The sequence below is a fragment of the Rhinopithecus bieti genome, unplaced genomic scaffold (assembly GCF_001698545.2).
Source record: "Rhinopithecus bieti isolate Rb0 unplaced genomic scaffold, ASM169854v2 scaffold_13617, whole genome shotgun sequence".
Lineage (NCBI taxonomy): Eukaryota > Metazoa > Chordata > Mammalia > Primates > Cercopithecidae > Rhinopithecus > Rhinopithecus bieti.
This window is the reverse complement of record NW_016807714.1, coordinates 1,253,861-1,280,980: the sequence shown is the minus strand read 5'-3', so window position 1 is coordinate 1,280,980 and position 27,120 is coordinate 1,253,861. Positions and strand designations below refer to the sequence as shown.

Here is a 27,120-nt window from a genome sequence, read left to right as displayed (position 1 = left end):
CCGCAGGCCCCACCCCCACATCGCATCCAGGTCCACACTAAGTCACAGAAACTTTTATTGGAAAGAAATGAGCTGCAGCAAAGTGACACTCAGTGCACGCGGCCAAATGGGCGAGGTGGGGGTACAGGTGGGCACCAGGGGCCGGCCCAAGACCAGAGCTGGTGACTGCTGGGGCCTGTTTGCGGGGCCTCCGGCCACAGACCCTTTGGGCTGGAGTGTGCAGGCCCAGCGGAAATACAAAAATAAACTCTGTGGTCCAGCTCTCCCTGCTGTGGCAGTTCATTTGGGCAGGGCAGTCACTCTTCCCACCAGGCCCCCTGCTGCCAAGTCCGGCCACAGTACGGGCAGCAGGAGTCTGAGGGGTGAGTGGGCATCCACAGGATGGAGCCAAAGGGCTAGGCAGGTATGGCCTTGGGTAATGCCAGGACTGTGGCAGTGCCAGGGTCTGGCCAGCAGCTGGGGAGGCCCCAGGGGCCTCTCAGGTGGGCAGGTCCAGGCATTGGTTGAAGCTGGATGAAGCTGGGGCCTCCGCTCCTCCTCATCAAATACAGATCACAGGGACCCTGGGCGGAGGTTGGCACACAGTGGGTCTTCAGGAGCCACCACTTAGACCAAGTAGAGGAGGCTCCCACCCTGTTGTACCCACTCCAGGTTTCAGGGACCTGGGTCATGGCCCCCATCACACACCTGTCCTCCTCCATGGTGTTGGTCTCCTCGGCCCCACCCCCACTGCCTCCGCTTCTGCTTTCTTCCTCCAACTCCTCCTCCCCCAGCTCCATGTCCAGCTCATTGCCTGCCTCTGAGGGTGTGTAGGTGGAGCCACTGAGGGGAGGCAGGGAAACCAGTTTTAGGACCCCCTACCCAGGCCTGCTGTTGGCCCCAGGAAAGATGTTCAGGGAGGACAAAGCTGGGTGGAGATGGCACAGCTGGGGAAGTTGTATCGGCCCAACAGGGAGGTGGGGGAGGAGGCAGATGGTGCCCACCTGATGGAACGGCAGCTGAAGAAGACAATTCGCTTGAGCCGCTTATTGTAGAAGAAGTAGTTGAAGGACCAGAGGCTACCATCCTCCCCAAAGGGGTCTGAGTCCAAGTCTGGGTTATAGCTAGGGAGTATAGGGTGACAGGTGGTGTGAGGCACCAAGTGCCACACATACCTGGAGGCCACCTGCAGGGATGCCGGCCCACCTGTAGATGTCACATTCAGCCAGGCAGATCTCCTCGTCCACCGCGTTCCACAGCTGTGGTTTCAGGGCCTTGAAGTCCTCCCGCACAGCTGAGAACAGACTGCAGTTGACTGCATTCACCACCTAGAGCAGGTCACAGTCAGGCTGACAGGAGCCCAGGGCTACCGAAAGTGGGGAAGAACAGTGGGGTGGCTGTGGGTCCCTTCCCTGCACCTGACCCTCACCCAGCTAAGACTGGGCTCCCGGCTGAACTCATGGCTGCGGGCTGTGCTGAAGTCATAGTCAGGCCTGAAGGACTCGTTGAGCGTGGCAATCAGGTAGAAGAGGGTCTTGCGGCTGCACTTGTCACTGAGGGGGCCCTCGTCCTCGCCGCCTTGGCTTTTGCTGAGTCTGCACAGAGAGAAGCATCAGCTGGGCCCATCACCTCCCCCCGACCCCCAGCCCCAGGCAGGCCCCACTATGGCTCACCTACTGGGGCTGAGGCCTGAAGTCTGGGGTGGAGAGAGTGCCTCCAGCACGTGGGGCTGGCCCTCCTGGCAGAACTGCTTGAACATGTGTTTGTCATCTCCTGCCATCTTACATGAGTAGCTCTCAATCCTATAGGATGCAGAGACGACCATGAAGCATGCTTCCCCCAGGTTCCATTGAAGGGCGGGGCAGTGTGACCTCCGAGATGCCAGCCTCGCGTGCCCCCCGCCCTGCCTCACCTGCCGATGATGTGGGCATCTCCGGTCTCCACAGTCAGCTGTGAGTTGATGGCTTCAAAGCTCGAGTTCTCCAACAGCTTCATGTCCTTGGGGAGGGGGCTCCGTGCTCCAGAGGAGCTAGTGTTGCCTGGGGAGAGGCCAGACCATGGGTATCTATCTGGCCCCTTGGGGCCCTGCCTTCAGCCCTCCTACCCACTAAGTGGAGCCGCTGGGAACAAGCTGAGTCTGGCCTCTGTCCAGGCTGCACATCAGGAACTCCCCTCTCTGCCCCGCCAGGAGAGATGACGAGATCTTGTTTTACCCGAGGGTGGCAAGTCCAGGCTCCAGGTCAGCCACACCCCCTGCAGAACACGTGAGTTCTGGGACTAGGCTAGGACTACCGGGGACCCTGCTCACCCTGGGGCTGCTGGTTGAGTTTGTTGCTCCACATTCCCATTCCCCGTCCCCATCCCCACCCCGAAAAAACAGCTCCAGCCACCATGGGGGTAACTCTTGAGTCCGCAACGGGACATGACTTCTGCAGTCTCCCTCAGGCTGGCTGGGCTCCTCAGCCAGGGTAAGAGGCTGCATCCCGGTTAGGAACCAGGACACCTGGGGCTCCGGGCCCTGCGGTCACCTGGGCGGGCGCTCTTTCGTTCTGGCTGCTTTCTGGCCCGGGGAGAGGAAAGCTAGAGGTTCCTCCACTTTACCCGGAAAAAGCGCCTCGTTTCTCCAGACGCCTAGGAGGGCGGTCCCTCGGCCCCGCTGGGGCGCTGCAGAGTCGCCAGACAGCGCCCGCCGGGGCCGGGTCGGGCACCCGCCGAGCCGCGGTGGAACTACAAATCCCAGGAGGCAGCGCGCCGCGCGAGGCCTGCTGGGGGCTGTGGTTCCGGAGGCCCCAGACGGCGCGGGGCGCAGGGCGGACACCCACCTGCCTGGCTGGGTTAGATCTGGCCTCGCCGGGTCGGGTCTGGCTGGGGTGGGTCGCTCCGCGTCGGTGCCGGTGCGCAGGCGGGGGCGGGCTCCGCGCAGCGCGGGCTCCTCAAGATCGGAGGGAGGCGCCGCGGCCTCCGCTCGGGCCGCACTGTATCCGGGGGAAGAAGCTCCGCGGCGACGTCCCGTTACTCCTGGCCCTGCCGGCCCATCCGGGCTGCCACCGCGACATAGCCTCGCCCCCCTGCACAGAGCCCGCTCTCGCGACCGACCTGCCGCCGACCGCCACAGAGCGCCCCGGCGAGTCAGCGAGCCGAGCGAGCTAGCGACCTCCGCCTCCCCCGACCGGACAACAACAAGCGTCCGCCAGGCCCGGCCCCGCGCCTCTGAATGGCCCGCTCCGGTCGCCGGGATCGAGGGCTCGAATAGCAATCGGGTGTCTTACCCGCCACTCAGTTCTGTCTTCTACGTCTACTGGTTGTGGAGTCTGTCTGTCACTCCTCTCGCCGTACTAACCCGCCTATCCCCAGCGCTCATTGGCCATGGCCTCTCTCGCTCCGCCTCCGAGGGGGTCGACCCCGTAACCAGAGAGGCACGGGCCAACCTAGTGCGTCGTGTGGGCGTGGCGGGGGCTGCGGTCTGCGGGCGAAGGTGGCTGCCCATTGGAGGTCCCGGAAGCGATATCCAGCTGCCGCCAGGCGCTGGGATAGTCGCTGGCCGTCTGCATCTCCGCCCGCCGAGCTCCTGGGGCGAAGAGGCAGCGTCCGCCTTCAGTTGTGGCCGGTGCTTCGGCCCCTTACCCTTCGCCCCCAAAGACCAGCTCAAACGTGAGCGCCTCCGCCGCCCTGCCCCAGCCTCGTACACGCCGCCAGCCTCGCCCAGCCCGTGGGCTGTGTCCATTTCTGGGCAAAGCCAGCGGGGCAGGCTTGGCCAGGGTGCACAACTCGGCGCCGTCCCAAGCCCGACGCTCTGTGCGCGCCCGGAACCCCAGGCTCGCGGCCCGGGTTTCCGACGGGCAGAGACGCTTAGCGGCCGGATCCCACGGAAGCGCGTTCGGAGGGCCGGGACCTGGCCGGACCGGAGATGGCGCCGCCAGCGGGCGGGGCGGCGGCGGCGGCCTCGGACTTGGGCTCGGCAGCAGTGCTCTTGACTGTGCACGCCGCGGTGAGGCTGCTGGGCGCCGGGCCAGACGCCGAGGCACAGCTGCGGAGGCTGCAGCTGAGCGCGGACCCTGAGCGGCCTGGGCGCTTCCGGCTGGAGCTGCTGGACGCGGGACCCGGGGCGGTGAGTAGGGGCGGAGGGCGCGCGGTTTGGCCCGGGCAGGGCACGGAGCCCAAAGCCAGGCCCCTCCGCTTGCCACCTGGGTGCCCTTATGCAGTTACGTTTCTTTGCTTCTGTTTTCTCGTCCGTGAAATAGGGGTGATGCTGGGACCTACTTTACAGGACTATTGTGAGGATTTGATGATAGGCGTACAGGACTTAGGACCTTGAAATGAATGGCCTATAAATGTTATCTTGTGTTTCTTTGCTCATCGTGCGATGTAGGGTGGGGGAATGCCCTGAGCCTGGACTCTTCCCCCTTCTCAGGTCAATTTGGAGTGGCCCCTGGAGTCAGTCTCCTACACCATCCGAGGCCCCACCCAGCACGAGCTGCAGCCTCCGCCAGGAGGACCTGGAACCCTCAGCCTGCACTTCCTCAACCCTCAGGAAGCTCAGCGCTGGGCAGTCCTAGTCCGAGGTGCCACCGTGGAAGGACAGAATGGTTAGTGCCTTGTAATGGATGCTCATTTGGAATAGCCTTGGCCCCCAAGTCCTGGTTGGGGAAGTTGGATCCACCTTCCAACGTGGAGTACTTGGAGTGGCTCCTGGAGTCAGTCTCCTACACCATCTGAGGCCCCAGCCAGCACGAGCTGCAGCCTCCACCAGGAAGCCCTGGAACCTCAGCCTGCACTTCCTTAACCCTCAGGAAACATGAGAGGCAAGCATGAAGAAGCGGAGCAGGCAGGGTCAGGACCTGTATGAGAAGACATCATCCCAAGAGCAGCAGGAGGGTGACAGGAGTGGGAGAGTGACAGACTCAGATACCTGCTGCTTAAGACTGAGAGTTCTGCAGTGGCAAGGGTTGTGCAGATAGGGTTGGGGAGAAGGGTGTTTCCAGAGATGCTTAGAAGATGGAATTAGTGGGCGGGTGGGGTGGCTCACGCCTGTAATCCCAGCACTTTGGGAGGCTGAAGTGGGTGGTTCACCTGAGGTCAGGAGTTCGAGACCAGCCTGGTCAACATGGTGAAACCAAACCCTGTCTCTACTAAAAATACAAAAATTAGCCAGGCATGGTGGCGTGCACCTGTAGTCCCAGCTACTTGGGGAGGCTGAGGCAGGAGAATCACTTGAACCTGGAGGCAAAGGTTGCAGTGGAAAGATGGAATTAGCTGAGTTTCGTGGTTGCTTGGGAGGTTTTCTGCAGACAAAGCCTCCCTCTATCACCCAGAATGGAGTGCAGTAGTGTGATCCTAACTCACTGGAGCCTTGAACTCCTGGGCTCAGGTGATCCTCCTGCTTCAGCCTAAGTAGCTGAGGTTATGGGCGTGAGCCACTGCCCCTGGCTCACATGGCTGCTTAAATGGAAGAGTTAGCTGTTGAGACTGAGAAATGTGAAGGACTAGGTAGTATGGGGCTCCCAGAGAGAGGGCAGCCCACAAACAGATAAGCAGAGCTGCCAGAGGGGTCAGAAGACAGCCAGACAGGGATGTAAGAGAGGCTCAGGCAACTCTGTTTAGAAAAGGAGCTAGGCTCTCTTTAGTCATTCACCAAGCATATGTATTCAGCAGCTGCTCTGTCCCAGGTACTCCTCTGGCATGAACAAAACTTCCAATCCCTACCCTATTGGAGCTTGCATTTTTAGAGGGGAGGAGGCAGACATATAAAATAAGTACAGGGCTGGGCAACATACCAAACATTTAAAAATTAGCTGAGTGGGCCGGGCACGGTGTCTCACGCCTGTAATCACAGCACTTTGGGAGGCCGATGTGGGCGGATCACGAGGTCAGGAGATCAAGACCATCCTGGCTAACACGGTGAAACCCCGTCTCTACTAAAATACAAAAAAAAAAAAAAAAAAAATTAGCCAGGCGTGGTGGTGGCGGGGACCTGTAGTCCCAGTTACTCGGGAGGCTGAGGCAGAAGAATGGCGTGAACCTGGGAGGTGGAGCTTGCAGTGAGCCGAGATCTCACCACTGCACTCCAGCCTGGGTGACAGAGCTAGACTTCGTCTCACAAAAAAAAAAAAAAAAAAAAAAAAAAAAATTAGCTGAGTGTAGTGGTGTCTGCCTGTAATCTCAGCTATTTGGGAGGTTGAGATGGGAGGATCACTTGAGCCCAGGGGTTCTAGGCTGCAGTGAACTGTGATCGTGCCACTGCACTCCAGCCTGGGTGACAGAGCGAGATCCTGTCTCCAAAAAAAAAAATAATAATAATAATAATAAAATTACTGTAGAGTTTTTTTAAAAAGTCTGTTAGATGGTGTGGGACTGGGAATGGTGGAGCTGGGAGGATTGCTTTTTAAAACGGTGGCAGGGGCACAGTGGCTCATGCCTGTAATCCCGACACTTTGGGAAGCTGAGGCAGGTAGATCACTTGAGGTCGGGAGTTAAAGACCAGTCTGACCAACATGGAGAAATCCTGTCTCTACTAAAAATACAAAATTAGCCGGGTGTGGTGGTGCATACCTGTAATCCCAGCTACCTGGGAGGGTGAGGCAGGAGAATCGCCTGAACCCAGGAGGCAGAGGTTGCGGTGAGCCAAGATCACACCATTGCACTCCAGGCTGGGCCACAAGTGAAACTCCATCTCAAAATAAAAACAAAAACAAAAAAAACGGTGGCAGGGGAAGGCCTCATTGAGGCGACACTGGAGTGAAATTTGAAGGTCATGGCACGAACCATGTGACCAAGGAAGCAGCAAACAAACCCTGAGGTGAGCATGTGCAAGTGATCCTTGCGGCTCACTGGGTGCCAGGACGGAACAGCGCTGGGTGCATGGAAGGCCCTGCTTATCCTAGTAGGGCGACAGTATGAATACAGTGGGCCTGGGGTCATCACAGGAGCTGTGTTAGCACTGGGTGGGGACCCCCCATTGCAGTGGGCTGGGCCTCACACGGTGGGGGGGTAAGAAGGGGAGTCAGCAGGGTGCCCAGCTCTGAAGACACCCAGGGCAGTGGCTTGTCTGGAGTGCTGGCAGCCCAAGTGTGGGTCAGGGAGTCCGGAGAGGGGAGGTCCCCAAGGGCTCCAAGAGGCCACCCAGACGGCAGGGCCACTGAGGGCCTGCTTGGGTTCTGCTATGAGGCGTCCCTGGCTGGCAGAAAGGGCCAAGAAAGGTGGCCTGGCCAGGCGGCAGAAGGGTTTGAAAGGGCTCTAATTCCCAAAAATGAACTAAGTGCAGCTCCAGCACTAACAGAAGTCTGGCAGGGGCCTCTGAGGGGCTTGCCAGAGCCAAGGCTGGGAGAAGGTGTGGCTTGAAGTGTGGCCTGAGGCAGGGCCCTGGCATGGGCTGAGGTGAGGGAGAAGGCAAAGGCCCTGGAAGACCAAGGGCCCAGAGGCCCGGACAGAGGCCACAGCATAGCCCACCGATGTCTTACCTCTAGGCAGCAGCAGCAGCAGCAGCTCACCACCAGCCCTGGGCCCAGAAGCAAGCCCTGTCTCCCTGCCCAGTCCCCCGGAAGTCCCCACACCCGAGGCAGATCTTCCTAGGAGCCCTGGAAACTTGATGGAGAGAGGTACAGGTGTGTGTGGGGGGTGTTGGGGGTTAGCAGACAGTCCCCAGTGGTGACAGCTGTCCTTTCCTTACCCTACAGAAGAGCTGGCAGGGAATCTGGCCCGGGCCATTGCAGGTGGAGACGAGAAGGGGGCAGCCCAAGCGGCAGCCGTCCTGGCCCAGCATCGCGTGGCCCTCAGTGTTCAGCTTCAGGAGGCTTGCTTCCCACCTGGCCCCATCCGGTGAGGCCTGGGGCTTCTTCCTCACCTTGTCCTTGTGACCCTCCCAGGTCCTCCATCCATCCCTCAACCCACATTCTGGCACAGGCTGCAGGTCACACTTGAAGACGCTGCCTCTGCCGCATCCACCGCGTCCTCTGCGCACGTTGCCCTGCAGGTCCACCCCCACTGCACCGTTGCAGCTCTCCAGGAGCAGGTGGGCACAGGGTCTAGGGAGCCCTGCCAGGGGGCAGGGGAGCCTAGGTGACATCATCTGCCCTGACTGCTCTGGCCGCAGGTGTTCTCAGAGCTCGGTTTCCCGCCAGCTGTGCAACGCTGGGTCATCGGGCGGTGCCTGTGTGTGCCTGAGCGCAGCCTTGCCTCCTATGGGGTCCGGCAGGATGGGGACCCTGCTTTCCTCTACTTGTTGTCAGCTCCTCGAGAAGCCCCAGGTCGGTCCTCGATGGGGGTGGGGTGTGGGGGGTGGCAGGTGGGGTGCAGCCCGCCAGTCCTGAGCTCCACCCCTCAGCCACAGGACCTAGCCCTCAGCGCCCCCAGAAGATGGACGGGGAACTTGGACGCTTGTTTCCCTCATCACTGGGGCTACCCCCAGGACCCCAGCCAGCTGCCTCCAGCCTGCCCAGTCCTCTCCAGGTGGGCATGGGACTGGGCAGGGAGGGCCAGGACAGCCATGGGCATTGGAAAGAGCAGGGAAGCAACAAGTGTCTCTCTTCCCCCAGCCCCGCTGGCCCTGTCCTTCCTGCACCTTCATCAATGCCCCAAGCCGCCCTGGCTGTGAGATGTGTAGCACCCAGAGGCCCTGCACTTGGGATCCCCTTGCCGCAGCTTCTACCTAGCAGCCACCAGAGGTACCAGAGGTAGCTCAGGCAGGGGGAGGTGGGGGCACGGCAGAACCCACAGGAATGACCCAGCTCCACCCCCACAGGTTACAAGCGGAGAGTGGCCCTTCCCTCACAGGTCTGACGTCTCTAGGCCCCCGCTGAACTCGGGACCTCTACTGACTGCTTGCTGGGACAGAGTCACCAGGGTTGGGGGAAGGGCCACAAACTGAAACCATTAAAGACACTTATGAGCCAGCAAGTGTCCCTTTCATGGTATCTTTGCAGACCTGCCCCAACCTAGCCAGCGCTACAGAGACGCCCTTATCAGCAGGTGGGGCTCCCCCAGCCAGACCCCAGTGGTACTGAAGAGTAGACCTGGACCCTGAGCCTCAGTGGTCAGGAAAGCATGGCATGGGGATCTCTTCCCAGACCCCAGAGGCCTACAGAGCCCCCCACCCAGCTGCTCACCACTGGGCTGAGGCTGCTGGGGTGTGCCACACACTGAGCCGCAGCCCCCACCACTGACCTTGTCTCCTGTCCACCCTGGTCCCCCAGGCCTGCGCCTCTCCTGCCTGCAGCTCTATTGGCACCACCTTTCTCCCATTCAGCTCTTGCCTTCCCTGGACTCTGGCCACCACTCCCCCCAGCTCTTGCAGCTAGGATACCAGCAATGAAAACGGGTGTTTTCCTTCCCCTCCTAGGGACGAGGGAAGCTCAGGAACTAAGTCCTACACCAGGTCACAGGCCAGTGCTGGGTCATGTCTCTGTGACCCTCCTAGATAGCATCCCCTGTCTCCCTCCCTCAGCAGCATGCTCCTGTGGGAACCCAGCCACTGCCAGCTTCTGGCCAGGACTGACCACCCAGCTGCCCTGTGGACTGCTAGGAGGGGCCACTCCATGACACACATCCTACCAGTCTACTTGACTCCTTCACCTGGCTGGGAGCCATCCCCTTCCTCTCAGCCCAGCCCAGCAATAGCCCCTGCCCTAGACCAGGCCTTTTCCCTGTTGAAATGCTGCCGAGGTTCCCTGCTGCCATCAGAATGGGGGCCAAGTGGTTCAACACCTTGACACTTGGCTGTTCATTCCAACAGGTCCCTGGGCCACATCCTGCCTAGCCAGGCCCTTTTCAGCTCTGTGCTCAGACACACCCCACCCCACCCCACCAAATGCTGCCATTTCCTCTAACATCCAGTTGTTTGTTTTCTGTTCCACACCCACTGTCTGTACTCCCAGCTACCAGTTAGTGCAGGGCATTGCTGGCCACACTGAATGGGACATCCTGGGAGCCTTGTGAAGGCAAGGGTCTTGGTATCAGAGTCCCTTGCAAACCTGCACTCCTTCCATATAATAGCTCAAATATGATAGTTCAAATATGTACATTGAGAAACTTAATTTATTCCCATGATGGGGGCTGACGGAGGGCCCAGAGCTAGGGCCTGGTCTCCTGTCCCCTTGCCTCTTTTTCCAGACGAAGAGGGGGTTAGCCAGCTGAGGCCTGAACAGGCCTGAGATGGCTCTTGGGCTTGAGGGCCTGTTCTGGCAGGATGGCAAGCAGACACTGGACAGGGTCACTTGGGCGGCCGATACGCCAGCTTCCGACTCTTCAGGACTGACCACTTGTGCCGCTTTATGGTGTAGATCAGGGGCACTAGCAGAGCCATCATCATCAACATCTGCGGACGAGGAAGGCTCAGAGAAAGGAGTGGGGAGGAGCCCTGCCCAGCTCCCAGCCCTTCTGTGATACCCACCATGGCCTTCTCCCAACCCTTTTACCTTGAGCCCCATGCGTTTTCGATGGTCGTGCTCTGGCTCAGATGCCCAGCGCAGGAAGGTGCACACGTCCTTTGCTATCTGGGACATGGTAGCTGGGGTGCCTGGCCAAGGACAAGCAGTGAGGGCTATTCTCAGACTCATGTCCAACCTGGGATAACTTGCACCCCCTCTGTGGAGCAGACACGGGCCCCTACCCAAGGCATCAAACGGACAGTACCCTCCACCAGACATACGCAAGACTGAAGGACTGAAGAAGCCCAAAAGCCTCCTGAGATATGCACAGAAGATCAGAAGACACCCCAGACAAGAAGTGGGCAGGACCTCCTGGGCCCAGGAACACAGGGGAAGCATCCCTGGGGGTAGTGGAGAAGTATTCAACATGCTCACTGCCAGACTGGAGGCCTCTTACCATCGTCAAACTCCAAGACATCTGTGTAGATGGGAGGGGCCATGGCAATGGCCTGGCCAGGAAAGTAGGGGTTGAAGTAGAGACCTTCCCGCAGTGACACCCCGGTGGGTGGCTCGCAGTAGCCCGTGAGCAGGGAGAAGATGTAGTCCTCACCACCATGTCTAGGACCAGATCCGTGGCTCCATAGTCCCAAGCACAAGTCAGCCCTTCCCCCACCTCTCCGGCACCACCCCATGGGCAGCCCGTGTACCTAGCTCGCACGATGTAGCTGAGGTCAGGCGGCAATGCTCCGTTGTTGGCAGCTCGAGCAGCCTCAGTGTTGGGGTATGGTTTTGGGAAATAGTCGAACAGTTTCCCTGGCCGCATGAACATGTCCCCATTTTCATTGGGGCCGTCTTGAACCTCCACCTGCCACCGAGAGCCTCATCACAACCCTACCATCTCACTACAGTGGGAGCCCTGAGCCCTGGGTCCCAGGCATCCCCAGACCCCACACCTCCGCAGCCAGCGCCTTAGCTTCATCCTCCGTGTAGCACACGCCCACCAGGTGTCGGTAAGCCACGAAGTCCATGCTGTGGCAGGAGGAGCACACCTGCTTATATACCTGGAAACCCCTCCGGATGCTGGAGGGAGGGAAAGGGTTAGGAACGCTTAAGATTCCATCTCACCAGCTCCACCCCGAACCTCCCCCTGCCAGTCAATCAGCCAGCTGCATACCTGGTGTGGTCCAAGGAAGAGAGGAAGCCACTGTGAGACCACGGATAGCTGGGGGGGTGCAGCTCCAGGTCACTGGCACTCACAGCCGAATGCAGAGCCACAGCCAACCCCGCACCCCCTGCCGCCAGCATGCCCAGCGCTGACAGCATCACCTTTCGGCCTCGGGAAAGGCCAGACTTCGACGACAAGGCCACTGCCTGCAAGATCTCCGCTCAGCGCCTGCCAGGACACCACCCAGCCCTACCTGGGGATCTGACTCTCAGCGGCCACCTCTCCACCCAGCAACGGCCACCTCCTGCAGGCCACCAGACGCACACCCTGTCCCACTACCCACCCCATCCCTCTCCGCCGCTGACCCCTAGGCCGTGATTCGCTCTCAGGAGGGGGGTGTTCCTGCAACCGGGGATCAGACCGAAGTGACCAAGGGTGCTGGGGCAGGCCAAGGTCACAAGCAGCTGGCCGAGGTCAGGCTGGGGTCACTTCAGGACGCGGGTCCAGTTTGGACAGCCAGCCCCAAGAGTCGTCCTGGGCGCGCCATCCGGGAAAGCCCCCGCCCCGCCACAAAGCGAGCCCGTCCAGCCGACCCCCACGCTCGGGACGGGGCGCCCTGCCGTTCGGAGAGGTAGGCACCCAGCTCTGATCCCACACGCTCAAGGTCGGCAAGCAGCGGGGAGCGGGGGGGCTGGGTGGCCGGGACCGCTTCCGCGCTGCCCCGGCCCGCGCCCGCAGCCTCCCCGCCGTGACCTTCACGGGGATGCAGGGCCGCGCGGAGGCCGAGGCCCGGCCCAGCGCTCACTGTCCGTGCGGAGTGCCCGGGCCGCGCGCTGCACAGCAGACCCCGGGCACGCGCGCCCGGGAGCCCCGCGCCCGCGGGCCAACACTACCCCGCGAAGCGAAGCGCAGCTGCGCCATCTTGGCCTCCTCCGCGCGGCCGCCACCCGCGTGAGCACCTGGGCGCCTACGAGAGTCAAAACCTCGCGACAAGCCGAGCGCGAGGGCGGGCGGGCGTGGCGGCCGTCGGGCCTGTCGGGTGGGCGGGGACGAAGCGCGCTGGCCCGGGTCTCGTCAGTCAGTGGCAGGGGCACAGCCTGCCTCACCGCGCTCTTCGGGTTGTCGTGGAAACTGGCGATGGGGCGGGGCCCCGTCGCGTCTCTCTGTTGCCGTGACAGCGCCCCGCCCCGCCCCGCCCGGCGTTTCCCACGCCGCCTCCAAGACCCCGACGCTCCTTTTCTCCACGTTCCCAGGCTGCGCTATGGCCGGGTAGAGGCTGCCCCTCCAGGTTGAGGACATCCAGAGAAAGGGCAGCTTGGGGGCAGCTCGGCGGAAGGCACGGGCGGGGGTCTCGGCCGCAGGCAGCGCCTGGCAGCAGGAGGCTGGTCCCCCAGGCTGAGCGCCCTGTTCTCGTTCATTCACTTGACAAGGGTTTATTAGGGATTAGTCATGCGCAGAAACAGGTGCGGGAGCCGCGAGCGGGACGATAAAGGTTCCTCTAGAAGCTCCTCATGGCCCGACGCCTGGCGCGCGCGCCTGGGGTCCTAGCGCTTTGGGAAGCTGAGGCGGGAGGATCGCTTGAGCCCTGGAGGTTAAGGCTGCAGTGAGCCGAGATCGCCACTGCACTCCAGCCTGGGACACAGAGCGAGACCTTGTCCCAAAAAAGTAAGTAAATATCTTGTTATGTGGGAATATTTTTATTATAAAATATTTTAAAAGGAAGCAAAGATCGGGCGCGGTGGCTCACGCCTGTAATCCCAGCACTTTGGGAGGGTGGGGAGGGCAGGCAGATCACGAGGTCAAGAGATGGAGACCATCCTGGTCAACTTGGTGAAACCTTGTCTCTACTGAACATACAAAAATTAGCCAGGCGTGGTGGTGCGTGCCTGTAGTCCCAGCCACTCTGGGAAGCTGAGGCAGGAGAATCACTTGAACCCGGGAGGTGGATGTTGCAGTGGGTAGAGATCCAGCCACTGCACTCCAGCCTGGGTGACAGAGGGAGACTCCGTCTCAAAAAAAAGCAAATAAAATTTAAAAACTAGGCTGGGTGCAGTGGCTCACGCCTGTAATCCCAGCATTTTGGGAGGCTGTGGTGGGCAGATCACCTGAGGTTGTGAGTTTGAGACCAGCCTGACCAATGTGGAGAAACCCTGTGTTATATGTAAAATGTTTATTTAGAAACAGAATGCTTGTTCCCTGGTACCATAAGGAAAGATCAGCATTCAGACAAAAACTCTCTCAGCAAGTCAATTTTACTTTCTGCAGAAAGGGTGCTCCTCATGGATGGAACAATGGCGAGAGCACACCTGAATAAAGGAGGGAAGCAATTTTTATCCCTTACGCAGCTTGTCCCTGCTACTGCGTCCTGTCTCCGTTGGCTGGAGCCAGACTGCACAATCTAAAATAAAACCTGACTGGCTAATAATTTAAAACTTTTCTAAATAGGTAAAGGCAAGGGAGAACAGAGGAAAAGAGGAAGTTGCTTATGCCAAACAGGGAAGGGGTATAGGCTGCGAGTTGAACATGCCTGTGAGCACGTCCAGCACAACTATTTTGGTTAAGGTACAAGGACATAGAATGTACTACCTGCCTGTGAGCATGTTTAACAGCTACATAGGATAAAGCTTAAAGAATTCTGAGCACAAAGCAAGGAGGCTTGAAGTAAGTTAGTCTGTAAAAGAAACTATTCTAACACGTATGATTTATTCTTTAACAAGAAGAGAAACTGTGAAGAGGAAACTTTTTACTTTCTACACCCCATCTCTACTAAAAATAGAAAATTAGCCACGTGTGGTGGCACATGCTTGTAATCCCAGCTACTCTGGAGGCTGAGGCAGGAGACGCGCTTGAACCCAGGAGGCCAAGCTTGTGGTGAGCAGAGATGGCACCATTGCACTCCAGCCTGGCGACAAGAACGAAACTGTCTCAAGAAAAAATAAAATAAAATAAAAATTAAAAACTAGTTGTGAGTGAAAATGGAGGACCCCTAAAAAATGTGTCCACCCCGCGCCCAATAAGAGCAAGAAAACATAGCAAAATGATCAGAATCAACTTTTACAGAGCTATGGAAATTAATCAAAGGCTTTCATCATCCCAGGGGGTGTTATTCAATTAAACAGGTGACTATCAGTAAGAACAGTGGCCTTTAAGGGCTGTAGCTTTCCCTGCCTGGTTCAACCCTGTCCTCCAGCTCAGTGGTAATCTTGGAAATAAGAACCCACATTCCTAGTTAATGTGGGAGCAAAATGCCCTCATTCGCATAGAACCTCAGTTATTGAACGTGTCTGATGGCTCCTGGAAGGCTCCTACCACATCACTCAGGGCTTGCCCAGTGCCAGCTGCCTGAGGTGATGGGTAACAGTTGCCACAAACAGTAGACTACACAAAAAGCTAACAAGGAAGAGCAAGGGAATGAGATGTCCACAGGGGCTCTGTAAAGCCCAAAACATTTTTGGGAATACAAGTCATATACACACGGAGGACTATGGATATACTCAGGAGAGACCTGAAAAAGCCCTAAACGTTCACCTCTGGCTGACCTTGAGGCTCTATACAAAGGGAAGTCTGAGGAAGAGAAATTTAAAAAAAGAAAGAAATATGAACTGGGCCTCAGAGACCTGTGGAACGCTATTAAGCATACCAACATGTGCATAATTTCAGTCCCAGGAGTAGACTAGACAGAGAAAGGAGTAAGAATACTTAAAAAAAAATAATGGCCAAGGCTGGGCACGGTGGCTCATGCCTGTAATCCCAGCACTTCAGGAGGCCGAGGCAGGCAGATCATCTGAGTCCAAGAGTTCAAAACCAGTCTGACCAACATGAAGAAACCTCGACTCCACTAAAAATACAAAATTAGCCAGGCATGGTGGTGCATACCTGTAATCCCAGCTACTTGGGAAGCTGAGGCAGGAGAATTGCTTGAACCTGGGAGGTGGAGGTTGCAGTGAGCCAAGATTGCACCATTGCACTCCAGCCTGGGCAACAAGAGCGAAACTCTGTCTCAAAAAAAGAAAAAAAGGCCAAAACGTACCAAATTTCATGAAAATACGAATCTGCACATCTAGTTTTTTTGTTCAACAAACACTAAGTAGAATAAAGAAGACATAAAACAAATTGTTGAAAGACAACAAATCTTGAAAGCAGCAAGAGAAAAGTGACTCGTCACATAAAAATTATTGGCTGGGCGCAGTGGCTCACTCCTGTAATCTTAGCACTTTGGGAGGCCAAGGGAGGCAGATCACCTGAGGTCAGGAGTTCAAGACCAGACTGGCCAATATGGCAAAACCCCGTCTCTACTAAAAACACACAAAAAATTAGCCGGGCATTGTGGCATGCACCTATAATCCCAGCTACTCTGGAGGCTGAGGCAGGAGAATCGCTTGAACCTGGGAGGCAGAGGTTGCCGTGAGCCGAGATTGCGCCATTGCTCTCCAGCCAGGGCAACAAGAGTGGAACTCCTTCTCAGAAAAAAAAATAGTAATAATAACAAATACAAAAAAAGAAAGAAAAAAGAAGAATTCTCAACATAATTAACAAAAGATTTCTCCTCTCAAACCATGGAGGCTTGCTGGGTGAAGTGGCTAATGCCAGTAATCCCAAGCACGCTGGGAGGCCAAAGCAGGTGGATCACCTGAGGTCAGGAGTTCGAGAACAGCCTGGCTAAAATGGTGAAACAGTTGGAAGACATATCTCCCAATTTCAAAACTTGATTATCGTAGGTTTATAGTAAATGTTAGTACTGATAGAGGGGTAGGCATATAGATCAATGGAAGAGAATTGACAGCCCACAAATAAAGTCTGTGACTATACATCTATGGTCATCTGATTTTTTTAACGAGGGTACTGAGACCAATGGAGAAAGAGTCTCTCCAACAAATGGTTCTGGGACAATTGGATATTCAAATGCAAACAGGGCCGGGCATGCTGGCTGATGCCTGTAATCCCAGCACTTTGGGACGCCAAGGCAGGTAGACTGCTTGTGCCCAGGAGACCAGCCTGGGCAAAATGGCGAAACACTGTCTTAAAAAAAAAAAAAAAGCCAAGAGTGGTGCACACCTGTGGTCCCAGCTACTCAGGTGGGTGAGGTGGGAGCATCACCTGAGCCTGGGGAGGTCAAAGCTGCAATGAGCTGTGATCATGCCACTGCACTCCAGCCTAGGCAACAGAGTTGAGACCCTATCTCAAAACAAACAAAACGGCCAGGCATGGTGGCTCATGCCTGTAATCCCAGCACTTTGGGAGGTCGAAGCAGCTGGATCACCTGAGGTCAGGGGTTCAAAACCAGTCTGACCAACATGAAGAAACCTCGACTCCACTAAAAATACAAAATTAGCCAGGTGTGGTGGCGCATGCCTGTAATCCCAGCACTTTGGGAGGCCAAAGCGGGCAGATCACCTGAGGTCGAGAGTTCGAAACCAGACTGACCAACATGGAGAAACCCCATCTCTACTAAAAATACAAAATTAGCTGGGCGTGGTGGTGCATGCCTGTAATCCCAGTTATTCAGGAGGCTGAGGCAGGAGAATCGCTTGAACCTGGGAGGCAGAGGTTGCAGTGAGCCATGATCGAGCCACTGCACTACAGTCTGGGCAACAAGAGTGAAACTCCGTCTCAAAAAAAAAAAAAAAAAAAAGAACCAAAAAACAAAACAAAAGCCAACAATGATTTGCAAAACAAATGCCAATGAATGAAGTTGGCTCCTTTACCTCACAACATTTATACACCATTTACAAGAACTGAAAAATAATCAAAGATCTAAGTTTAAGACCTAAAACCAGAAAATTCTCAGAATAAAACATAGGCAGGCCAGGCGCGATGGCTCATGCCTGTAATCCCAGCACTTTGGGAGGCCGAGGTGCGTGGATCACTAAGTCAGGAGTTCCAGACCAGCCTGGCCAACATGTGAAACCCTGTCTCTACTAAAAATACAAGAATTAGCTGGGCGTGGTGTCACATGCCTACACTCCCAGCTACTCGGGAGGCTGAAGCAGGAGAATCACTTGAACCCCACAGGTGGAGGTTGCAGTGAGCCAAGATCACACCACTGCACCCCAGCCTGGGCAACAAGAGTAAAACTCTGTCTCAAAAAAAAAGAATATACACCAATTGCCAATAATAACGTGAAAAGATGCTTTAGTTTCATTAATCATTAGGTAAATGCAAATCAATATGAAAATGCAATGCCACTTCACACCCACTAGGATGGCTGTAATCTACAAGATGGACACTAGCAGGGGTGGGGGTGGTGGCTCACACCTGTAATCCCAGCACTTTGGGAGGTCAAGACGGGTGGATCACCTGAGGTCGGGAGTTTGAGACCAGCCTGACCAACATGGAGAAACCCCATTTCTACTAAAAATACAAAATCAGCTGGACGTGGTGGTGCATGCCTGGAATCCCAGCTACTCAGGAGGCTGAGACAGGAGAATCGCTTGAATCTGTGAGGCGGAGGTTGTGGTGAGCCGAGATCACGCCACTGCAGTCCAGCCTGGGTGACAAGAGCAAAACTCCATCTCAAAAAAAAAAAAAAAAAAAAGATGGACACTAGCAAGTGTTGGTAAGAACGTGGACATTGGAAGAAGCCAAAATATTTGTAAACATATAAAATGATTAGTGGGGCGTGGTGGTGTACGCCTGTAATCCCAGCTACTCGGGAGGCTGTAGAAATTAGAAAGTTTCCTCTTCAAAAATTCCCTTGTTAAAAAATAAATTATAAGTGTTTAAAGACTAACTTCCTTCAAGCCACCTTGCTTTGTGCTAATAACTCTTTGTTAAGCCCTATCCTATCTAGCTGTTCGATATAGAGGAATAAGGACATTCTCTCTCCTTGTACTTTAGCCAAGATATTTGTGCTGGACGTGCTCACAGGCACGTCCCAGCTTGCGGTCTATGCCCCTTCCTTATTTGCGAGTATTATTACTTTTCTAAGTCCTTTAAAAAAGTTTTTAAGCTGTTAGCCCATCGGGTTCAGTTTAGATTGTGAGGTCTGGCTCCAGCCAACGGAGACAGGACAGAGTAGCAGAGACAAGCTGCCTAAGAGATAAAAATGGCTTCCCTCCTTTATTCAGGTTTGCTGTCACCATTGTTTCATCTGCAAGAAGCACCCTTTCTGCAGAAAGTAAAATTGAGTTGCTGAGAGAACTTTTGGTCCGAATGCTGATCTTTCCTTATGGTAACAGGGAACAAGCATTCTGCTTCTAAATAAACAGTTCACATATAACAGAGGCTAAGGCTGGAGAATCACTTGAACTTGGGAGGTGGAGGTTGCAGTGAGCTGAGATCTCACCATAGCACCCAGCCTGGGCGACAGTGAGACTCTGTCAAAAAAAGGAAAAAAAAGAAAAAAAAAAAAAATCAGGGAGGGAGAAACATGGAGTCTGAACCCATGTCATTACTGAAAAATCAGAACAGAAATCCTACCTTCCTAACAAAGCAACCTTGCCATTCCCATGGTTCCCTTTCAATGCTTGTATAGGCAGGGAGAATTCTGCACAAACTACTCAGAACACAAGCAAGGTATCCTTTAGCTCCCCCCGCCCCATGTATGTATTTTCATGATTTGTGCTTTAAGTGACTGCCAAAGTCTTGTTAAAAAACAATTGAGGCTGCCAGGTGTGGTGGCTCATGCCTGTAATCCCAGTACTTTGGGAGGCCGAGGCGGGTAGATCATCTGAGGTCAGAAGTTTGAGACCAGCCTGGACAACATGGTGAAACCCCATCTTTACTAAAAATACAGTATTAGCCAGGCATGGTGGTGGGCCTCTGTAATCCCACTACTTGGGAGGCTGAGGCAGGAGAATTGCTAGAACCAGGGAGGTGGACGTTGCAGTGAGCCGAGATTGCACTGCTGTACTCCAGCCTGGGCTACAGTGCAAGACTCCATCTCAAAAACAACACAATTGAGGTCAAAGCCCAGCTAAAATGCCTGGAGGGTGATTTTGTATCAGATGTCATCTTACAAAGAGAACAGGAGACCACAACAGAGATTTCTTCTTGGAAAATAGGAGACTGACAGATGAATCTCCCTTGCTGATTTAGCAGACGAGGCCCCTGTGATGCCCACCTAGGAGGTGTTCCTAGGGCTACTGAGAGGCAGGTGAAACCAGCCAGGCTTGGGTGGGGACTGCAGGCATCCACCCAACCTCAGAGGTATTCACTGGAGAAAGTGACTAGAGGCTCCAACTTCTGGGACAAGGGGGCTGAAGACAGGCAAGTTAATCATGAGGCTACCAGTCACAGTGGGGTTCCTGATACCCCTCATCCCCACTGATCCTCAAACAATGCTAGACACAGAGAACATAAGGCCACCCAGCAGGCGTGCGCTTCCTCTACAGAAGGTCTAGAAACCGCCTAGGTGCTCACCCTGGCAGCCCTCTGCCTATGCCCCAACTGTGGAGCCCCATCAATAGACTAAACCCCAACACCAGGGGCCTCATGTCAAGGGGAGCCTCCCGCAGGAAGACATGCCCCAGTGAAGAGGCAGTGGCCTAGGGAGTGGGGCACAGGGAGGGCATTCTCCTCGGGACCTCCCAGACAACAGGCCATTTGGGGACATTGTACTGAAAGGAGCCAGGCCCTAAGTTGATTCTAAGATGCCGTGGCTTCTCCAGACAGCATGGCTGATTGCCGAGGCCTGTGCCTGGTTGCGTGTGACTGTGGCACCTTTGCCTTCCTGTGACCAGAGGGCTCTCTAGTCGCAGCACCAAGGTCTCTGACGTGGCCCTGGCATCACCAAAAGGCCACAGGTTTTTCCTTTCTTTCGGAACAGACGGTGGTCTTCCCAATTCCTTTCAGAGTCCTGGTACGACAGCCTGCTTCTCTCCTCGCTGGCCCATCAGTGCCCTCTCCCGTGGGGCTCTTGTCCCCGTGCCCCACCTGCTCCTGGGTGCTGGCTCCACTGTGTTGCCTGCCCAGCCCCTCGTGGGCATCTCACCTGGGCTGACTCAACTCTGAGGAAGCCAGGCCGGGTGCTCCTCCCTGCTCCATCCCAATCCCACACCAAGGCGCTGGCCTTGCCTGGGCCCCATGCCATGCCTCCTCTGTAGGGCTCCCAGCTCCAGCCTCTTAGTCCTAGCAGTAAAGATGGTGTCAGGTGGTTTCTGGGTGCCTCAGCTCCTGGCAGACCCTCAAACCATGGCCATGGTGTATTCTCCTTCCTAGCACCACTCCTGGCACAGTACCACACAGCAATGCACACAGCCCTCCGAGCCTGCATGGCACCCTCCAGGGCTGAGAGTGCACCTGAGGCTCACCTCCCAGGGCTGATGCAGCAGCAGAGCCCTAGTTGGCAGGAATGCTACCCAGTAAGTGGACTACAGCAGCCCTTGCCAGGGAGGAGGTGAGGGAATGCCAAGCCCTGCAGGCAGAGGCTTCTCACCCCCATGCCCTGGGGCCCTACATGGACAGGGGGCCAGGAGCTCAAATAGCTGCTGAAACAGACACTCGTTTATTTCCCCAGAAGGAGGCAGCATGGGGTCCTTGGGGAGTCTCTGTCTCAGCCCCGACAGGCAGATCTCACTTCCAGAAGAGCACATTCCAGAAAAGTAGCCAGCAGGGGTAGAGGCCCAGAGACAGCAGTGGGAAGAGCAGGGCACCGTAGGTGTGGTGCTCCAGCACACCCTGGGCCAGCGCTGCCAGAAAGAGCTGCCAGCCCTCGGCCAGTGACAGTGGCGCCTCCTGAAGCTCCCGCCACAGGAACAGGCTGCCAAGGAGCGTGGCTGCTGGACTTGTCAGCACCAGCAGGGCAGCATAGAGAGTCCTGGGTGGAGAAGCAACATCAGGGTAGGCTCCATGGTGGGGGCATGGGCACCAAGGTGGGGGAAAGGGCTACTGAATGAGGGTGCGGTCTGTGATGAGGGCACAGGCGTTGGGGAAGTGGGGCTGATCCATACATACCGGGGCCCATGAGGCTTGGCAAGCGCAGCGGCGGGCACCATGGTGGTGGCCAGCAGGAAGCCCAGTGAGAAGTTGGTGAGGGCGATGCAGCCCAGCTGCAATGCTAGGTAGATCAGGGCTACCAGCTTCAGTGCCATCCAGCCCCTGTCTGGGGCCTGTGTGCTTACCACCCTGCAAGACAAAGGGCTCAGAGGCAACCCACAGACTGTCTGCATGTCCAGGGACCTCTAACCCCACCCCCCAAACCAGCCCAGCCTCTCACCGGTGCGTGTTGTGGGGCAGGGCCAGGCCAGCTGCATAAATCGCCAGCAGTGTCAGCACCACAGCCTCAGCCTCTGCCACTGGGAAGTGCTGGGTGGCCACGTGTTGGCCCAGCACTGGCAGGACATAGAGGGCCAGTCCCATGGCCTGCGAGATCAGCAGAGGTGCCACAAGCGAGGCCAGCCCAACACCCTGCAGGGCACACAGGCTCTTGGAGATGGGCCCTGGGGCCAGGGGATCCCCAAAGACCACCACCATCCCACCAGCTGAGGCTAAGTTGCAACACTAAACACCAGTCAGACCCTGGAAGCCCACTCCAACAACAGAAGGGGATGCCATCACCTGTGATGGGGAAGGGGACACTGGGGCCAGGGCCCCCCCCGGGCTCCTCAAGGCCTACTTCGGCCTCATGCAGCTGCATCCACAGTTCCAGAGCGTAGCCCAATCAAGGACCCCAACAAGAGGTGTAATGGGATCTGCCCAGAGGGGACCCAGGGCTTACCCCTGTACCCCACCCCCCATCAGGATGGAAGACTCTCCCCAGCCTAGAGTTGAGGAGACTGGAGGCTGGTCACAAGTACATGGCAAGGGGCAGAGGATATCTTGAGACCAAGGACCAGGAGCAAGAAGCCGGCAGCGGGCATGTAGAGGCCGATGGAGACGAAGCGGGAGAGGGCGGGGAGCAAGTAGAGGAAGAAGGACTGGTGCAGGCGCTCCAGGAGGTGGTTGAGCTTGCGGAACATGCCCTCCAAAGCCCTGTCAGGTATGGGGCAGGTTCATGGCTGGCCATAGCCACCAGGCCATCCCCACTCTGCCCCAGCTGGACATCGTCCTGGGCATGGAAAGGGGGGACCAGAGACTACTTACTTGCCCACTGCCACCAGGTCATACTTGTACTGGCGGAAGCTATTGATGCCCCGCAGGGTTAGGGCCTCCACACGGTAGCGCAGGAAGAGGCCATGGGAGCCATGGGGGCGGCCGGAGGCCTGCCGCAGAACCATGAGCAGCAGTGTCTGCAGGCCCTGCAGCGGTCCATCCAATGACGTCCAGTCCTGGGGCTGCAGCTTTAGAGGTGCAGGACAGGATGAGACAGCCCCTCCCACAGACCCTGTGCCCTTCAGCCCTCAGGCAGGCAGGCAGCCCCACCTTGCCCTGAAGCGTGCACAACAGGCCCCCTTTCTGGCAGAAGGTCTGGAAGAGATTGAGCAGGTCAAGGTTGGGCAGCTGCCCGTTGAGCCCCTCCACAGCCACATCGAGGCTGGTGACCACATCACTGCTCNGACAGGCAGATCTCACTTCCAGAAGAGCACATTCCAGAAAAGTAGCCAGCAGGGGTAGAGGCCCAGAGACAGCAGTGGGAAGAGCAGGGCACCGTAGGTGTGGTGCTCCAGCACACCCTGGGCCAGCGCTGCCAGAAAGAGCTGCCAGCCCTCGGCCAGTGACAGTGGCGCCTCCTGAAGCTCCCGCCACAGGAACAGGCTGCCAAGGAGCGTGGCTGCTGGACTTGTCAGCACCAGCAGGGCAGCATAGAGAGTCCTGGGTGGAGAAGCAACATCAGGGTAGGCTCCATGGTGGGGGCATGGGCACCAAGGTGGGGGAAAGGGCTACTGAATGAGGGTGCGGTCTGTGATGAGGGCACAGGCGTTGGGGGAAGTGGGGCTGATCCATACATACCGGGGCCCATGAGGCTTGGCAAGCGCCGCGGCGGGCACCATGGTGGTGGCCAGCAGGAAGCCCAGTGAGAAGTTGGTGAGGGCGATGCAGCCCAGCTGCAATGCTAGGTAGATCAGGGCTACCAGCTTCAGTGCCATCCAGCCCCTGTCTGGGGCCTGTGTGCTTACCACCCTGCAAGACAAAGGGCTCAGAGGCAACCCACAGACTGTCTGCATGTCCAGGGACCTCTAACCCCACCCCCCAAACCAGCCCAGCCTCTCACCGGTGCGTGTTGTGGGGCAGGGCCAGGCCAGCTGCATAAATCGCCAGCAGTGTCAGCACCACAGCCTCAGCCTCTGCCACTGGGAAGTGCTGGGTGGCCACGTGTTGGCCCAGCACTGGCAGGACATAGAGGGCCAGTCCCATGGCCTGCGAGATCAGCAGAGGTGCCACAAGCGAGGCCAGCCCAACACCCTGCAGGGCACACAGGCTCTTGGAGATGGGCCCTGGGGCCAGGGGATCCCCAAAGACCACCACCATCCCACCAGCTGAGGCTAAGTTGCAACACTAAACACCAGTCAGACCCTGGAAGCCCACTCCAACAACAGAAGGGGATGCCATCACCTGTGATGGGGGAAGGGGGACACTGGGGCCAGGGCCCCCCCCGGGCTCCTCAAGGCCTACTTCGGCCTCATGCAGCTGCATCCACAGTTCCAGAGCGTAGCCCAATCAAGGACCCCAACAAGAGGTGTAATGGGATCTGCCCAGAGGGGGACCCAGGGCTTACCCCTGTACCCCACCCCCCATCAGGATGGAAGACTCTCCCCAGCCTAGAGTTGAGGAGACTGGAGGCTGGTCACAAGTACATGGCAAGGGGCAGAGGATATCTTGAGACCAAGGACCAGGAGCAAGAAGCCGGCAGCGGGCATGTAGAGGCCGATGGAGACGAAGCGGGAGAGGGCGGGGAGCAAGTAGAGGAAGAAGGACTGGTGCAGGCGCTCCAGGAGGTGGTTGAGCTTGCGGAACATGCCCTCCAAAGCCCTGTCAGGTATGGGGCAGGTTCATGGCTGGCCACAGCCACCAGGCCATCCCCCACTCTGCCCCAGCTGGACATCGTCCTGGGCATGGAAAGGGGGGACCAGAGACTACTTACTTGCCCACTGCCACCAGGTCATACTTGTACTGGCGGAAGCTATTGATGCCCCGCAGGGTTAGGGCCTCCACACGGTAGCGCAGGAAGAGGCCATGGGAGCCATGGGGGCGGCCGGAGGCCTGCCGCAGAACCATGAGCAGCAGTGTCTGCAGGCCCTGCAGCGGTCCATCCAATGACGTCCAGTCCTGGGGCTGCAGCTTTAGAGGTGCAGGACAGGATGAGACAGCCCCTCCCACAGACCCTGTGCCCTTCAGCCCTCAGGCAGGCAGGCAGCCCCACCTTGCCCTGAAGCGTGCACAACAGGCCCCTTTCTGGCAGAAGGTCTGGAAGAGATTGAGCAGGTCAAGGTTGGGCAGCTGCCCGTTGAGCCCCTCCACAGCCACATCGAGGCTGGTGACCACATCACTGCTCAGCTCCAGCGCCACGGCCGCCTGAATGGCCCCAGCTCGGCCCTGCAGGGGTGACGACTGCATGCCTGTAGAAGCAAGTGAATGAACGCTGATGGGGGATCTGGTGAGGACAGTGACCCTGAGAGGCAGACCAGAGCATGCAGGACAAGAGAACCTACCAGTGACATTGACATCGTGGTAGGCTTCAAGCCAAGCCTCAGTGCCCAGAAGGTCATGTTCTGTTACCAGGAAGATGATATCTTTGGCCCAGTAAATCTGCCCTGGAGGCCAGAAGCAGGATCAGCAGGGTCTGGGGCACTGACCAAACCCCTCCATGGCCAGCAACCCTGAGCCTCACCCCGGAAGTGGGCAGCCAGTGCCAGCAGCAGCCCCACAGCCTGGCTGTTGGTAGAGTCTGAGCCACAGGGCACGGTGAGCACCAGCGACTCCGTGCTGGCAGCACGCGGGGCCCGCAGGATGCCGTATACGTTGGTGCCTGACACCATCTGCATGCAGTATCAGTGAGGGGAGCCTCAGTGTAACTTTGTGGTAGGGGGCTGAAGCCCCCCCCCCTTTTCTAGCCCTCCAATGCCCACCAGGGATTTCCCTCCCACTGAGCTTCCTGGCCCCATGACACCCACCAAGGTGATACCCAGCCCAGACCCCTCCCTCCAAGGTGCTTTCTGGGCCCAGGCACACCCCACTCCCCCAATACATAGCGCTCGTGGGTCTCATCTGGGAAGGGCAGTTTCCGGGAGAAACTCTGCGTGTAGACCTCCAGCCCTACTGACCGCATCGTCCGTTCAAGCCAGGCCACGGGCAGAGCCCTGCAGACACGAAGGGAGCCTCTGAGCAGAGCTCCCCGGCCTTAGCCACCACTGCTCGCCCCATACGCCCTGCTCTGCCGCTCACCCCGACTTCTTGCGGTGGGCAGCGAAGTCCCGTGCAAAAGCCCGGGCACGGTCTCCGCCCGCAAACTGCTCCTCCACCATGGTGGAGCCCATGGCGTTTTCCGACATGTAAGTGCGCTGGGTCAGCGGCGGGAAAACCAGCGCCAAGAACCAGGCGATGCCCGCCACGTAGCTCAGCACGCTGTGAGAGGGGACGGAGGGGCACCGGCGCGTCAGCGGGTCCTGCGACGCGGACCCGAGGCCACAGCCTCCGCACCCGGGGTCGATCGCGCGGGTCTGAGAGACCTAAACCCGGAGTCCTGGCATCGGGACGCCGGACCGGAGGGCGGAGCCTGGGCCTGATACCCTCAGTGCTTCCAGAGGGCAGGAGCGGAAGGGCGCGAGCAGCCGGAGCGGCCCCGGCCCTCGATGGGCACCGCGCAGGGGCCGCCGCCAGCGCGAGTTCCAGGGCCTTCGGGTCCCGCCTCCCCGGGCCCTGTTCTCAGTTCTCACCACAGCGGCGCGTTGAGGCGCAGCACGAGGCGGGCGAGCGCGCGCCGGCGAACGGGGTCCGACAGGAGGCCCATGGCGGGGCAGAGCGGCGCGGCGACGGACCCTCTCCCGCCTCCGGACCCTCTGCCGCCTCCAACTACCGCCGCGGTGCCCGCAGGCTGCTCCTGTCAGACCCGGGGACCCGCGCTCGCCCGCACTTCCGGTCCCAGCGGCGCCCGCGGCGGCGCGCATGTCGGGAGCACAGGAAGCGCCCGCAACACCCTGTACTGCCCGCGGCGCGCAAGCCCAGACAGCGGCTGGCGCCAGGGTGGGCGGTGCTGGTGAAGCCGGAAGGACGCGAGCGGGTTGGGGAGTCCGCTAGGCGCTGCCCCCGGGAGAGTCGGACCCGCAGTGCACCGCCCCGGAGGGAGGCAGGTAGCCCTACAGCCGGAGGAGAGCAGAGAAGATGCCAGACAGCAGGCCGAGCTGGTCAGGGGCAGCGAGATATCGCCCACTGGAAGGCACGCAGGAGTCAGAGGTGATGAGCCCGGCAGTATCACGGGAAATCCACCCCCGATATTCAACGTGGGTCCTTTTCTATTTTCCCTAAGTGTGGGCTGGTCTGAGAAGTAAAGGAAAATAGTACAAAAGAGAGAAATTTTAAAGCTGGGTGTCCGGGGGGGAGACATCACATGTCGGCAGGTTCAGTGATGCCCCCCAGCCATAAAACCAGCAAGTTTTTATTAGCAATTTTCCAAGGGGAGGGAGTGTACCAATAGTGTGTGAGTCACAGAGATCACATGCTTCAAGGGCGACAAAAGATCACAAAGCAGAAGGTCATGGCAAAACTAGAATCACTAATGATTTCCTTTTTTTTTTTTTG

At 57.7% G+C, this 27,120-nt stretch overlaps 5 protein-coding genes across 10 annotated transcripts; 1 reads left to right on the top strand and 4 right to left on the bottom strand.

The window, feature by feature from the left end:
- Nucleotides 1-37: 37 nt before the first annotated feature.
- MAF1 (MAF1 negative regulator of RNA polymerase III) lies at nt 38-3,803 on the bottom strand. 2 transcript variants are annotated; one of them, XM_017883489.1, is made up of 8 exons: nt 2,802-3,800; nt 1,892-2,018; nt 1,653-1,781; nt 1,409-1,574; nt 1,186-1,307; nt 984-1,103; nt 688-822; nt 38-563 (listed from the first exon to the last, which is right to left on the bottom strand). In XM_017883489.1, the coding sequence occupies exons 2-8, from the start codon at nt 1,972-1,974 to the stop codon at nt 542-544; spliced, it is 777 nt and encodes a 258-aa protein (XP_017738978.1). In that variant the 5' UTR covers nt 1,975-2,018; nt 2,802-3,800; the 3' UTR covers nt 38-541. The 2 variants fall into 2 exon arrangements, with proteins under 2 accessions (XP_017738978.1, XP_017738979.1); XM_017883490.1 differs by lacking the exon at nt 688-822 and having other exon boundaries at nt 2,802-3,803.
- Nucleotides 3,418-8,867, top strand: SHARPIN (SHANK associated RH domain interactor). 5 transcript variants are annotated; one of them, XM_017883484.1, is made up of 9 exons: nt 3,418-4,087; nt 4,391-4,565; nt 7,443-7,574; nt 7,653-7,794; nt 7,879-7,987; nt 8,069-8,222; nt 8,300-8,424; nt 8,511-8,639; nt 8,717-8,867. In XM_017883484.1, the coding sequence occupies exons 1-8, from the start codon at nt 3,887-3,889 to the stop codon at nt 8,625-8,627; spliced, it is 1,155 nt and encodes a 384-aa protein (XP_017738973.1). In that variant the 5' UTR covers nt 3,418-3,886; the 3' UTR covers nt 8,628-8,639; nt 8,717-8,867. The 5 variants fall into 5 exon arrangements, with proteins under 5 accessions (XP_017738973.1, XP_017738974.1, XP_017738975.1 ...); XM_017883485.1 differs by having other exon boundaries at nt 3,854-4,087; nt 7,656-7,794; XM_017883486.1 differs by having other exon boundaries at nt 3,854-4,087; nt 8,306-8,424.
- Nucleotides 8,868-9,990: 1,123 nt separating this feature from the next.
- CYC1 (cytochrome c1) lies at nt 9,991-12,426 on the bottom strand. The gene is made up of 7 exons (XM_017883375.1): nt 12,311-12,426; nt 11,515-11,727; nt 11,294-11,420; nt 11,048-11,205; nt 10,798-10,958; nt 10,389-10,489; nt 9,991-10,288 (listed from the first exon to the last, which is right to left on the bottom strand). The coding sequence occupies exons 1-7, from the start codon at nt 12,424-12,426 to the stop codon at nt 10,184-10,186; spliced, it is 981 nt and encodes a 326-aa protein (XP_017738864.1). The 3' UTR covers nt 9,991-10,183.
- An 8,501-nt stretch (nt 12,427-20,927) lies between these two features.
- LOC108536590 (glycosylphosphatidylinositol anchor attachment 1 protein-like) lies at nt 20,928-22,935 on the bottom strand (the record flags this gene model as incomplete). The annotated part of the gene is made up of 7 exons (XM_017883483.1): nt 20,928-21,262; nt 21,400-21,570; nt 21,662-21,856; nt 22,005-22,096; nt 22,263-22,416; nt 22,528-22,724; nt 22,807-22,935. Coding segments are annotated over 7 exons (1,182 nt in total), but the record flags the coding sequence as incomplete, so codon positions are not given.
- On the bottom strand, nt 22,930-26,538 carry LOC108536588 (glycosylphosphatidylinositol anchor attachment 1 protein). Its single transcript, XM_017883481.1, is given in 13 exon segments — nt 22,930-23,196; nt 23,335-23,505; nt 23,597-23,787; nt 23,938-24,033; nt 24,201-24,354; nt 24,467-24,663; nt 24,746-24,774; nt 24,777-24,941; nt 25,035-25,136; nt 25,214-25,361; nt 25,571-25,682; nt 25,768-25,947; nt 26,259-26,538. Coding segments are annotated over 13 exon segments (1,863 nt in total). The 5' UTR covers nt 26,333-26,538; the 3' UTR covers nt 22,930-22,952.
- Nucleotides 26,539-27,120: the final 582 nt, after the last annotated feature.